This window comes from Gorilla gorilla, chromosome 9 (assembly GCF_029281585.2).
Source record: "Gorilla gorilla gorilla isolate KB3781 chromosome 9, NHGRI_mGorGor1-v2.1_pri, whole genome shotgun sequence".
NCBI lineage: Eukaryota > Metazoa > Chordata > Mammalia > Primates > Hominidae > Gorilla > Gorilla gorilla.
The window spans coordinates 64,897,168-64,910,566 of record NC_073233.2 but is presented as its reverse complement, the minus strand read 5'-3'; the positions used below and the strand labels follow the sequence as shown (position 1 = coordinate 64,910,566).

Below are 13,399 nucleotides of genomic sequence, written 5' to 3'. Positions count from 1 at the left end.
TTATAGGCATGAGCCACCTTGCCTGGCCAATTCCAGCTTTTGTAAGTCTTTTGCCTTGGAAGTGGCTAAGGCTCAGCTCCTGCTTTTGTTCCATCTCACTATTACCCAACGTCACGTGGCTTCCCCAACTCTTCAAGGTTGTGGAAAGGGTGCGTATTTTTTTAAAAAAATCTTACGTCGTTCATCTTCCTTCCTTCCTAGAGGTCCTGGAGAGGTGATGAGATGGGGCAAAGTGAGCGTCTACAGAACTTTCCCCACAGTATCCTCCAGTGACTGCATCTTTCTCTAGAGACCCCCCTCCTCTAGCTCAACTTCCTGACGCCCTGTGGTCTTACAGAAACCTCTTGGTCCACGGAGGATAGTAAAAACCTGAGAACTGAAATGTATCCGTGTTCTCACCACGTAGTAATTCATACACTCATTCTTCCATCTATGGATTGCCCTTTTCACTCACCTCCTACGTCATCCATCCACTTACTCACTCAACAGCCATTCACCTGGCTGGGCGTGATGGCTCGTGCCTGTAATTCCAGCACTTTGGGAGGCCGAGGTGGGTGGATCATCTGAGGTCAGGAGTTTGAGACTAGCCTGGTCAATCCCCATCTCTACTAAAAATACAAAAAAATTAGCCTGCAATCCTAGCTACTAGGGAGTCTGAGGCGGGAGAATCGCTTGAACCCAGGAGGCAGAGGTTGCAGTGAGCTGAGACCAGCCTGGGCAACAAGAGTGAAACTCTGTCTCAACAAACAAACAAACAAACAAACAAAACAGCCATTCACCTACGACATGCCAGGTACTGTGTTATGTTTATGTTTGGAGAAGAAGAAAAGCAAACAATCAACTGTAGCATAATTCACTTTATTACCTTGGGCAAAACATTGACCTTGTTGGGCCTTTGTTTCCTACAGATTTAATGACTTATTTAGAGATAATTTTGTCCTGGGTTTCTTCCGTCCTGTGACTGCCCTCAACCTTCTAAAGCATCCTGTGCCATCCGCAAACTGCAAACGGCAGTCTACACTAGTGTAGGGGTATTTCTCTAGAAACCACAAAAGTTCTCAGAGGGAGGGTCAAAGCCAAGGGGTAGAGAAAGATGAAGTGAGAGGCAAAGTGGGAGAAGACCCTCCTGTGACACCTGGTCTGGGTGGGGGCTGGGGGTGCAGGAAGGGAGCCGAGGGGGCCAGACCTGCCTGCCAGGAGGACCTGCCAGATGCCCTGCCCATCCTGCGAAATCTTACACCCTCCTTGCTCCCTACCAGCCCTGGCTCCAGCTTAAGCTGTATTGCAATCTGCATAATGTGTCCCATTTAGATTGGATGGGAGGGGGTGAGAACAGGAGGGCGGAGAGCACTGAGGAGGGAGTGCCCTAAAGGGCAGGCAGGAAGTGGTGGCCAGAGGAAAGTGGAGGGATAGGGGCTGGGGTGAAGGTGGGTGGCAGCCAGAAAGGAGAGGCGGGGCCAAGAGAGCCGACTTGCAAAACCACAGATAATGTTCAGCCCAGCACAGTAGGGGTCAATTTGGTCCACTTGCTCAGTGACAAAAAGAAAAAAAAAGTGGGCTGTCACTAAAGATTTTGACTCACAAGAGAGGGGCTGGTCTGGAGGTGGGAGGAGGGAGTGACGAGTCAAGGAGGAGACAGGGACGCAGGAGGGTGCAAGGAAGTGTCTTAACTGAGACGGGGGTAAGGCAGGAGAGGGTGGAGGAAATTCTGCAGGAGACAGGCTTCCTCCAGGGTCTGGAGAACCCAGAGGCAGCTCCTCCTGAGTGCTGGGAAGGACTCTGGGCATCTTCAGCCTTTCTTACTCTCTGAGGCTCAAGCCAGAAATTCAGGCTGCTTGCAGAGTGGGTGACAGAGCCACGGAGCTGGTGTCCCTGGGACCCCCTGCCCGTCTTCTCTCCACTCCCCAGCATGGAGGAAGGTGGTGATTTTGACAACTACTATGGGGCAGACAACCAGTCTGAGTGTGAGTACACAGACTGGAAATCCTCGGGGGCCCTCATCCCTGCCATCTACATGTTGGTCTTCCTCCTGGGCACCACGGGCAACGGTCTGGTGCTCTGGACCGTGTTTCGGAGCAGCCGGGAGAAGAGGCGCTCAGCTGATATCTTCATTGCTAGCCTGGCGGTGGCTGACCTGACCTTTGTGGTGACGCTGCCCCTGTGGGCTACCTACACGTACCGGGACTATGACTGGCCCTTTGGGACCTTCTTCTGCAAGCTCAGCAGCTACCTCATCTTCGTCAACATGTACGCCAGCGTCTTCTGCCTCACCGGCCTCAGCTTCGACCGCTACCTGGCCATCGTGAGGCCAGTGGCCAATGCTCGGCTGAGGCTGCGGGTCAGCGGGGCCGTGGCCACGGCAGTTCTGTGGGTGCTGGCCGCCCTCCTGGCCATGCCTGTCATGGTGTTACGCACCACCGGGGACTTGGAGAACACCACTAAGGTGCAGTGCTACATGGACTACTCCATGGTGGCCACTGTGAGCTCAGAGTGGGCCTGGGAGGTGGGCCTTGGGGTCTCGTCCACCACCGTGGGCTTTGTGGTGCCCTTCACCATCATGCTGACCTGTTACTTCTTCATCGCCCAAACCATCGCTGGCCACTTCCGCAAGGAACGCATCGAGGGCCTGCGGAAGCGGCGCCGGCTACTCAGCATCATCGTGGTGCTGGTGGTGACCTTTGCCCTGTGCTGGATGCCCTACCACCTGGTGAAGACGCTGTACATGCTGGGCAGCCTGCTGCACTGGCCCTGTGACTTTGACCTCTTCCTCATGAACATCTTCCCCTACTGCACCTGCATCAGCTACGTCAACAGCTGCCTCAACCCCTTCCTCTATGCCTTTTTCGACCCCCGCTTCCGCCAGGCCTGCACCTCCATGCTCTGCTGTGGCCAGAGCAGGTGCGCAGGCACCTCCCACAGCAGCAGTGGGGAGAAGTCAGCCAGCTACTCTTCGGGGCACAGCCAGGGGCCCGGCCCCAACATGGGCAAGGGTGGAGAACAGATGCACGAGAAATCCATCCCCTACAGCCAGGAGACCCTTGTGGTTGACTAGGGCTGGGAGCAGAGAGAAGCCTGGTGCCCTCGGCCCTCCCCAGCCTTTGCCCTTGCTTTCTGAAAATCAGGTAGTGTGGCTACTCCTTCTCCTATGCACATCCTTTAACTGTCCCCTGATTCTGCCCTGCCCTGTACTCCTCTACTGCTTTATTCTTTCTCAGAGGTTTGTGGTTTAGGGGAAAGAGACTGGGCTCTACAGACCTGACCCTGCACAAGCCATTTAATCTCACTCAGCCTCAGTTTCTCCATTGGTATGAAATGCGGGAAAGTCATATTGATCCTAAAATGTTGAAGCCTGAGTCTGGATGCAATAAAAGCTTGTTTCCCTCTGCTGCTTTCTTAGATCTGCAATCGTCTTTCCTCCCTCCTTTCCTTGTAGTTTTTTCCCCCACCACTCTCTGCAGCTGTCGCTCCTCATCCCTGCCTTCTGGCACCAATCCCCTCCTACAGCTCGTCCCGCTCCCTCCATCCATCCTTCTCCCCTGTCTATTTTCTTGTTCTGAAGGGCTACTAAGGGTTAAGGATCCCAAAGCTTGCAGAGACTGACCCTGTTTAAGCTTTCTATCCTGTTTTCTGAGTGTGAGGCAGGGAATGGTCTGGGGCCGGGGGTGGGCTGTGTGTCAGCAGATAATTAGTGCTCCAGCCCTTAGATCTGGGAGCTCCAGAGCTTGCCCTAAAATTGGATCACTTCCCTGTCATTTTGGGCATTGGGGCTAGTGTGATTCCTGCAGTTCCCCCATGGCACCATGACACTGACTAGATATGCTTTCTCCAAATTGTCCGCAGACCCTTTCATCCTTCCTCTATTTTCTATGGGAATTGGAAGGCAGCAGGGCTGATGAATGGATGTACTCCTTGGTTTCATTATGTGAGTGGGGAGTTGGGAAGGGCAACTAGAGAGAGAGGATGGAGGGGTGTCTGCATTTAGTCCAGACACTACTTGGCTCGCTCCCCGAGTCCTCCTGTCTCTGACTTCCTGCATAACTGCGAGCTGAAGGGTTTCCTCATCTCCCCATCTTACCCCATCATACTGATTTCTTTCTTGGGCACTGGTGCTACTTGGTGCCAAGAATCATGTTGTTTGGGATGGAGATGCCTGCCTCTTGTCTGTGTGTGTTGTACTTACATGTCTATATGGGTGAGCCTGGCATGAACAGCAGTGTGCCTGGGTCATTTGGACAAATCTCCTCCCACCCCCCAATCCACTGCAACTCTGCTGTTCACACATTACCCTTGGCAGGGGGTGGTGGGGGGCAGGGACACACTGAGGCAATGAAAAATGTAGAATAAAAATGAGTCCACCCCCTACTGGATTTGGGGGCTCCAACGGCTGGTCCGTGCTTTAGGAGAGAAGTTAATGTTTGCACCAGGCTTCCTGTAGGGAGGTCCCTCCCCAAAGCAGCTGGCGCCAAGGCTTGGGGGCGTCCTACTGAGCTGGGTTCCTGCTCCTTCTTGGGCTCCATGAAGGAAGTAAGAGGCTAGTTGAGAGCCTCCCTTGGCCCCTTTCCGGTGCCTCCCCGCCTAGCTTCAAATTTATGAGCATTGCCCTCATCGTCCTTTCTTGTTCCAGGGTCAGTGGCCCTCTTCCTAAGGAGGCCTCCTGCTTGCCATGGGCCAAAAGGCACGGGGTGGGTTTTTTCTCTCCCTACCCTCAGGATTGGACCTCTTGGCTTCTGCTGGATTGGGGATCTGGGAATAGGGACTGGAGCAAGTGTGCAGATAGCATGATGTCTACACTGCCAGAGAGACCGTGAGGATGAAATTAATAGTGGGGCCTTTGTGAGCTAGAGGCTGGGAGTGTCTATTCCGGGTTTTGTTCTTGGAGGACTATGAAAGTGAAGGACAAGACATGAGTGATGGAGATAAGAAAAGCCCAGCTTGATGTGAATGGACATCTTGACCCTCCCTGGAATGACGCCAGCTCTGGGGGCAGAGGGAGGAGGAGAGGGGAAGGGGCTCCTCACAGCCTAGTCTCCCCATCTTAAGACAGCATCTTTCACAGAGTCACCTCCTCTGCCCAGAGCTGTCCTCAAAGCATCCGGTGAACACTGGAAGAGGCTTCTAGAAGGGAAGAAGTTGTCCCTCTGAGGCCGCCGTGGGTCACCTGCAGAGACTTCCTGCCTGGAACTCATCTGTGAACTGGGACAGAAGCAGAGGAGGCTGCCTGCTGTGATACCCCCTTACCTCCCCCAGTGCCTTCTTCAGAATATCTGCACTGTCTTCTGACCCTGTTAGTCACTGTGGTTCATCAAATAAAACTGTCTGTGCAACTGTTGTGTCCAAAGCCTCTTCTCATGAAAGTGTCTTGGGATAACCTCCAGCTTGCAAATGTTTCAGCACGGTGAGGGGGAAGCCGTAAAGAGAAGTGGGAGTTAAAAGGAGGGGGTGAAGTGAGGAGGGAGAGAGGATGGAGGAAATAGGCATCAGGAAAGGGAAAGGATGGGACTTAGGTGCAGAGAAGAAAAGGAAGAAAAGAAATAGGGGAGCAGCTAAGTGTTGTGCTCTGAAAAGCCACAGAACAAAAGGACACACATTATGGAGGCCAGAGCATAGGTCTGGGGAAAAATACCAGCATTTCTTCCCATGGAGGTAGACCTATTACTCATCTATCCATCCATCCATCCATCCATCCATCCATCCATCCATCCATCCATCCACCAATCCATCTACTCATTTATGCCTTTATTCATTTACCATCTCCTATTGATTGATTCACTTAATATCACTTGAGTAGCCACTGACTTTAGACCAGAAGCTTGAATCCCTGTTCTCCAATCAGAGTTGCTCTGGATGCTTTTGAAAATACCCAGTTCCTGGGTATCACCCCAGACCTATGGAGTCAGACTCTCCTTGATTCACCCCAGATATTTACAATTACTAAAAACTCAGATAATTTTTTGGGAAAGTCAGGCTTAGGGAATCTCTATCCAGATGGATTTTGCCCAAATTAAAGTGGGCGTAGAAGACCAGAGGGTCAGAACCACAGCCAACTGGGCTTTGGTGGTCATCTATTTGGAGGAGCGGGGAAGGGGCTGAAATGATCCTGGGGTCAGCGTGGTGGTGGGGCTATTCAGTCCAGAGGTATTTGTCATCTTCAATAATGATCTCCTGGGTATTAATAATGTTTGCAGACAATGCAAAAAACAATAATCATAGTAGAACTGATAGTAACAAGAGAGCTCGCATTTATGGAATTCTGCCACTGTGCTAAGCATTTCCCAAGCATTATCTCATTTAATCCTTGCAGCCATCCTTTGAGAGGGGGCATTTTCACCTCATTTTGCTCATAAGGAAGCTGAGACTCGGAGAGGTTAGTTAGACCTCTTGACCAAGATCACAGACTAGTAAGTGGAAGAGCTGGGCTTGGAACCAGCTGAATCTGTCTGGCTCCCAAGCCCAAAGCCCACATTCTTGACCATGGTAAGGGGATGTTTCTCCCAAAGTACAAATGAGGCAACACTCGGTGTCTGGGAAGGAAAGTGAGAACTTCTGTGTGAGATACCTGGCACACAGTGGAGAGTGAAAGGGGAAGGGGAGGGAAATGATGGAGAGTACCCGAAAGACAGAGACAGGGCAGAGAGGAGAAAGCAGAGGGACAGAGAAAGAAGAGAGAGAGGCGAGATAGTGAAGAGAAAGATAGAGACAAGGGGAGAGAGAGGGGGGAGAGAGAAAGAGAGAGAGAGAGAGAGAGAGAGAAATGAAGTGTGGGGAGAGAGAAACAGAGGCAGAGATAGTGAAAGAGAGAGATATAGAAGCAGGGAGAGAGGAATTGAGAGAGAGAAAAGACACAGGGAGAGGGAAGAGAGAGTGAATCAGGTAGACAGTGAAAGAGAAAGATAGAGACAAAGGAGGGAGAGAGAGGAGAGACAGGGAGAAAGAGAGAGATTGAGAAGAGAGAGAAACAGAGCAGAGATGGTGAAAGAGATAGAGACAGAGGCAGAGGGAGGGAGAGAGAAGAGAGAAACAGGCAAAGATAGTGTAAGAGACAGAGATGGAGGGAGAGAAAGAGAAAAGACAGAAAGAGGAAAGAGAAACAGAGGCAGAAATAGTGAAAGAAAAAGACAGAAAGAGGGAGAGGGAGAGGAGAGAGGAGAGAGAGAGAGATTGAGAGAGACGGAAGAGAGAGAAACAGGCAGAGAGAGTGAAAGAGAGAGAGAGAGACAGGGACAGTGGGGAGAGAAAGAAACAGAGACAAAGACAGAGACAGAGACCGTGAAAGAGAGGCAGAGTGAGGAGAGAGAAACAGAGACAGAGAGAGACAGAGAGTGAGAACATAGGTGGGAAGAAGAAACGGGGAGGCAGGGAGGGAGACTGAGGGCAGAGAATCAGTGCCTGCTCTCCCTCTTCTGAAACACACCAGGGAAAGCCCTTTGGGAATTTACAACGGCAACAACAGGCTATTGGAGCTACTATTATCATTATTTTTACAGATGCTGTAAAAAACCTCAGCAATTCTCCTGGGAAATCTGAGGTAAGCTTTCCAAAACATGATACGGTTTTAGCCTTCCCTTGGTTGTGACAGCACTTACTAATTCACTGGTTCACACATGCCTTCATTTATTCACCCATTCATTCATCTGTTTGTTCCACAAGTCCTTATTTATCACGTACGTGCCAAACACTATGCTGGACGCAGGACCAAATGGTGAGCGGCCTCCAGTGGGCTCGCAGTCGGCTGGTGGAGGCAGACAGTGAAATGGGCGATTACAGCCCAGGGTGGTGAGTTCTAAGGGAATGTGTGAAGTGTTCGAGAGCCTGTCTTGGAGACAATGGAAGGAGTCAGGCAGGATGTCAGGGGAGACTTTACAGCCACGGTGCCTGCCTGGAGCCTGCTCTGAAGCATGGAGTGTGAGTGGTTAGTGGGGAAAATGTTCTGGGCAGAGGAATTGCCCACGGAGAGAACACAGCCCCTCTGAGGAACTGGAACGAACACTCATCCTTGTTTTTACTCACCCCCACCCCAACTCTGGGAGGTTGGCCAGTTAGAGGCACAGAGAAAATCTTGCCCAGTTCTCATGGAGTGGATGCCGAGAATACTGGGGGCTGGGACTAAAATCCAGGAATCCAGGTCTCTAGACAATCGGGGTTGTGCAGGGCTTTTTTTTCCCTTTTTTTCTTTTCTTTTCTTTTTTATTTTTTTGTCACTTCCAGTTTCTTCCCTCCCTGGGTTTGAGCTATCTTCCTCCAAGTTATCTGCCAGGGTCTCCTAACCAGGGGCTGGGAGGCCCAGGCCCTTTCACTCTGAGCTTGTTAAAAAGAGGCAGAGAGATTCCGTGGGAAGATCCTCCCCAACTTCAGAAGCCAGGATGACCCCCAGCGCAATAAGCTTTAGATGTGACACACCTCCCTACCGTCTCAGCAGACACCACTGTCTGCATTCCAAGGAGTTCAACACTTGCAGGGCCTGATCTGGGAGGGCCAGCTCTTCTCAATCATTGCACAAAAGCTTATAAAGTCTCCATGCACGACGTTGGAGACAGACACAAAGATGTGACCCAGGGAGCTTGAAATCAAATACACAAGAAAGGAGGTTCTGAGATGCTGAGCTCACTCTAGAAGTTTCCATTTCTAGTTAGAGTGTTGGAGTATCAGAGCAATGCTCATTTATTTATTCATTGAATCCTTTTTTGTTTTTCAGTGTCTGTCTTGTGCCTGGGACTGTCTTAGAAGCTGGAGATGCTGCCGTGAATGAGACACACCATCCCTGCCTTCATGGACCAACTAGAAGCACCTTCTAGTCTTACTTTCTCATTGAACAGAGGGGTAAACTGAGGCTCATGGTTGGGGGGAAAATGATTGACACATGGTCATATAGTGGGATGGTGGCAGAAGTGGGACTAGATCTCAGGTTCCTCACTGCCAGGCAAGAGCGTATTCTGTGACTCTAGGCTTAGAAAGGAGAGGAAGTCTCTTATTGAGAACACACAGGGCAAGTGGAGAGTCAGATCCATGATGAGCCACCAACTGGGAAGTAGGAGGGCACAAAGGTGCTTGAGGATCATTTGAGGTTTTGTTAATAAACCTTTTGTTTCAGAAGAGTTTTAGATTTACAGAAAAGTTGCTGATAGAATACAGAGAGTCCTCATATATTCCACACCCAGTTTCCTTTATTATTAGCATTTTAGATTAGCAGGACATGCTTGCCACAATTAATGAACCCTATTGATACCTCACTATGAACTGAAGTCCACTATGAACTGAAGTCCAACCCTACTGATACCTCACTATGAACTGAAGTTCAGACTTCCTTACTTTTTAGCTCATGTTCTTTCTCTGTTCCAGGATCTCATGCAGAATACCACATCACATTTAGTCATCATGTCTCAGACTTCTCTTGGCTGTGACAGTTTCACAGGCTTTGTTTTTGTTGACCTTGACGGTTTGGAGGAACATTGCTCAGGTATTTTGTCCCATGTAGAAATATCTTTCTATGCCCATATATCAGGCACATGCTTGGTGATGAGAAGAAGCAATACAAGATATACATGTGATTCCTGCTCTTTTGGAGTTTAACAATCAATAATAAAGTGCAGTAAGCATATTGCGGAGGAAGTACAGGATGCAGTGGGGACAAACACCCATATTCCGGTCTGCACCACAGAGGCGTCCCAAGACAGGGCTAGTGCGCTGGCTCAATGCACAGGCCCACGTTCAATTCCGCAGGGGTGTAAATGTCTGACATTCTCCTACTTCCAAAGCCACCTTAGGGTGCATTTTCTTGCCTAAATAACTAGAAACCTGAGGACATGAGATAAAGGACTATTTGTGCTCAGTGAGCATCTCCCCCAATATTGTTCTGTACTTTATTATTTAGTTATATGGCACATCTCTTGCTACTTGAGGCAGCTTCTTACATGGACAGTGGAGAATCAGAAATGGATTCCCCAAACCTACTTGAAGTACCCCACTTGGCCAGCACCCTAGTACTCCCAGCCCCTTGTCCCCTGCGCACAGGGAACAGGTCTCTAGAAAAGCCCAGATCTGGCCACTCTGTCTGGGCTCTGCATTCCTTCTCATCTCTTCTGCTCTCTGGGCAGCTCCTCTAGACTAGGGCTACGTTTATGCATCTTTTTTGTTCCCAGTGCCTGGAATGTGGCAGATGCTTAAAGGATGTTTGCTTAAATAATCGAACAACTGAACAGAGAAAGTGCAGGAGAAAAGGTGAGAAAAGCTGGTTTTTGCTTACAGCAAACAAGTTGATTGCTTTTAAAATAGCCCAGAAAGATGAAGTTAGGACTGGTGCTACAAGAGACACACTGGGATTGATAAGTACTAAGATTATTAACCCCTGACCCAGTTAAACCAAATGTTCTGGCTCCTAAGAGCTGCCCTCTGGGGACCCAGTGACAGAACAAAGGACTGGCTGGACCATGGTACAGGGGCTCTTCTGATCTTCTCAGTAGAATTTCTCAAATTATGGCATTGTGGCAACCAGTTCAGTGTTCATACTGGAAACTAGGTCTTCAGGTCTCTTTGGATGGATGATGGTTTGCAAAGCTGGTTGGCTTCCTGGGGAAGTTATAGATGAGCCAAGTGGAGCCGACACTGCGTCAAACAGTTTCTGGGAATCCATGTCTGGACATCCACTGTTCATGGAGGAAGGACTTTTGTGGTGGGGGTGGGGGATGTACCGATTGAATAGAAAATAAGATCTTGGATTTCCCCCTGTATAAAAATACTCAAGGAAAACTTCTCTTCCGTTCCCTGAGAAAATCTGGGCCACTTTTAAGGGCATCCAGGAAGATTTGGCAGTCTTTCTTCTGGGTCTGGAATATGTCCCTAAGGTCACTAGGTCTTCCTGTATGATAGGGATGAAGCAGCCTCTGATGATAAGAGAGGGACCCAGGGAGGCAGAGATTGTAGTGAACCGAGATTGTGCGATTGCACTCCAGCTTGTGCGACACAGTGAGACTCAGTCTCAAAAAAATAGAAAGAGAGAGAAGGACCCAGGCTTTACTCTACGTGGACCGGGTCTGGTCTCTTTAGCAGCAAAAAAACTTTGGTAGCAGGGCCAGCCAGTGACCCAGAGTCTGAGGACTATCACTGCAACGTGCCAGGAATGAAGATAATGGATGCAACCCTTGCCCTTAGGAAAATAGATACACCAATATGGTGGTTAGTTGGCTTCCGGGATGAGACCTGGAAGCCCTTGAGATTCTTAGGATTCAGCTGGTTGCAAGCTCTGTACTGGGGCACTGTCAGGACCCCTGCAAGGTGGTGGTTATTTGCTGTGCAGATAATAAGCTATTTTTATGTTTGGAAAAAGCAACACAGCAATTACCAAAGGAATTGACTAAAGACAGACATTACAGGCTGGAGAAGGAAGTGATTTCTACTCTGATGGTTTCAGGAGCAGCTCAGTGGGCTGATGTGAGGAACGCCACATAATTGAGCTGCACAGAATTGTCCCTCCAGTCCCACTTCACTGGTAGAGAAAATGGGGCCCTGGGACACTGGGCCATTGCTAAGTAGTGGTTGATTTGGCTGGTTTGGTTCTCTTGATTTTCAGGCCTGTTTACTTTCCACATCACCAGGTTTCCTCCTTTCTACATTGTAGACAGCTTTGGAAGGGATGGTCATAGGACTAGACAGCTAATCAGATGTGCTGCTGATGTGTACTACTTATACCAGTGATGACTTAACCTGTCTCCTTCAAAACCATTATGTTTGTGTCTTGGGTGTCCATTCTGTTAAGGGTACAGTCAGGCAGACCTAATTTACTTATTTATTTCCATAGGTTTTTGGGGAACAGGTGATGTTTGGTTAAACGAGTAAGTTCTTTAGTGGTAATTTGTGAGATTTTGGTGCACCCACCACCCAGGCAGTATACACTGAACTTGATTTGTAGTCTTTTATCCCTCACCCCCTTCCCACCCTTTCCCTCTGAGTTCCCAAAGTCTGTTGTGTCGTTCTTATGCCTTTGTATCCGAATAGTTTATTTCCCACTTATAAGTGAGAACATACATCGTTTGGTTTTCCTTTCCTGAGTTACTTAACTTAGAATAGTAGTCTGCGATCCCATCCAGATTGCTGCAAATGCCATTAATTCATTCTTTTTTTATGGCTGAGTAGTGTTCCATTGTGTGTGTGTATATATATGTATATATGTTTTATATATATATGTATATATATGTGTATATATACACCCACGTATGTATGTATATGTGTATATACATATGTGTATGTGTATATGTATATATATCACAGTTTCTTTATCCACTCCTTGATTGATGGGCATTTGGGTTGGTTCCACATTTTTGCAATTGTGAATTGTGCTGCTATAAACATGTGTGTGCAAGTATCCTTGTCATACGATGACTTATTTTCCTCTGGGTAGATACCCAGTAGTGGGCTATCTGGATCAAATGGTAGTTCTACTTTTAGTTCTTTGAGGAATCTACACACTGTTTTCCATAGTGGTTGTACTAGTTTACATTCCCACCAGCAGGGTAGAAGTGTTCCCTTTTCACTGCATCCATGCCAACAGCTATTATTTTTTATTTTTTGATTGTGCCATTCTTGCAGGAGTAAGGTGGTATTGCATTGGGGTTTTGATTTCCATTTCCCTCATCATCAGTGATGTTGAGCATTTTTTTCATATGTTTGTTGGCCATTTGTATATCTTCTTTGGAGAATTGTCTATTCATGTCCTCAGCCCACTTTTTGATGAGATTGTTTGTTTTTTCTTGCTAGTTTGTTTGAGTTTGTTGTAGATTCTGGGTATTAGTCCTCAGACAGACCTAATTAGAATCCTAATTCATCTGTTATTTGGTTGTATTATCTAGACAATTGCTTCCAAAACTTGTGTGTGCAGAAGAATCATTAGGAGATGTTAAAATACAGATTTGGATTCAACAGATCTAGAGGGTGTCCTTAGTATCTTGTTTCTTAAAGCCCTCCAACAATGGTGGATGCTATTAGTTAATAGACTACATTCAGGGGAGCAAAGATCTAGGGGCATAACACCCATTAATGGGCTGTTTTCTCATCTGTCAAAATAAAATAGCTTTAAAAGCAGTTTCCTCAGAGAACTATTTTGAAGGTTACCTGAGATAATGTTTGCAAGGAACTCTCACAGTCTCCAGCACATAAGAAGTAATCTATAGGTTTTAATTTCCTCCCATTCTCCTGTTTGCCACTCCTGTTACAAAGAAAAGTGACTTGAGAAGCTCCTTTCCACTACAGAGGTCTTGGAGGATCTTTGCATTTAAAAGAAGGGTGCAAGGAAGAAGGGAATGTATAATTCCAGGAATGTGGTGGTTGGTAATTAATCTTGTATTTAAAATATTTTTGTCTTGGTAGTATCAAAACAAAACTAGAAAAAATTGACAGAAGTTTGCATATG

General features: G+C 48.0%; 1 protein-coding gene across 1 annotated transcript; it reads left to right on the top strand.

The window, feature by feature from the left end:
- The first annotated feature begins 1,601 nt into the window (after positions 1–1,601).
- APLNR (apelin receptor) lies at positions 1,602–5,328 on the top strand. Its single transcript, XM_055355366.2, has 2 exons — positions 1,602–3,122; positions 5,057–5,328. Exon 1 carries the CDS (start codon positions 1,910–1,912, stop codon positions 3,050–3,052), a length of 1,143 nt encoding a protein of 380 aa, XP_055211341.1. The 5' UTR covers positions 1,602–1,909; the 3' UTR covers positions 3,053–3,122; positions 5,057–5,328.
- Positions 5,329–13,399: the final 8,071 nt, after the last annotated feature.

Excerpts from the sequence above, each read along its gene's own strand:
- APLNR (XM_055355366.2), top strand. The coding sequence starts at position 1,910 with ATGGAGGAAGGTGGTGATTTTGACAACTACTATGGGGCAGACAACCAG.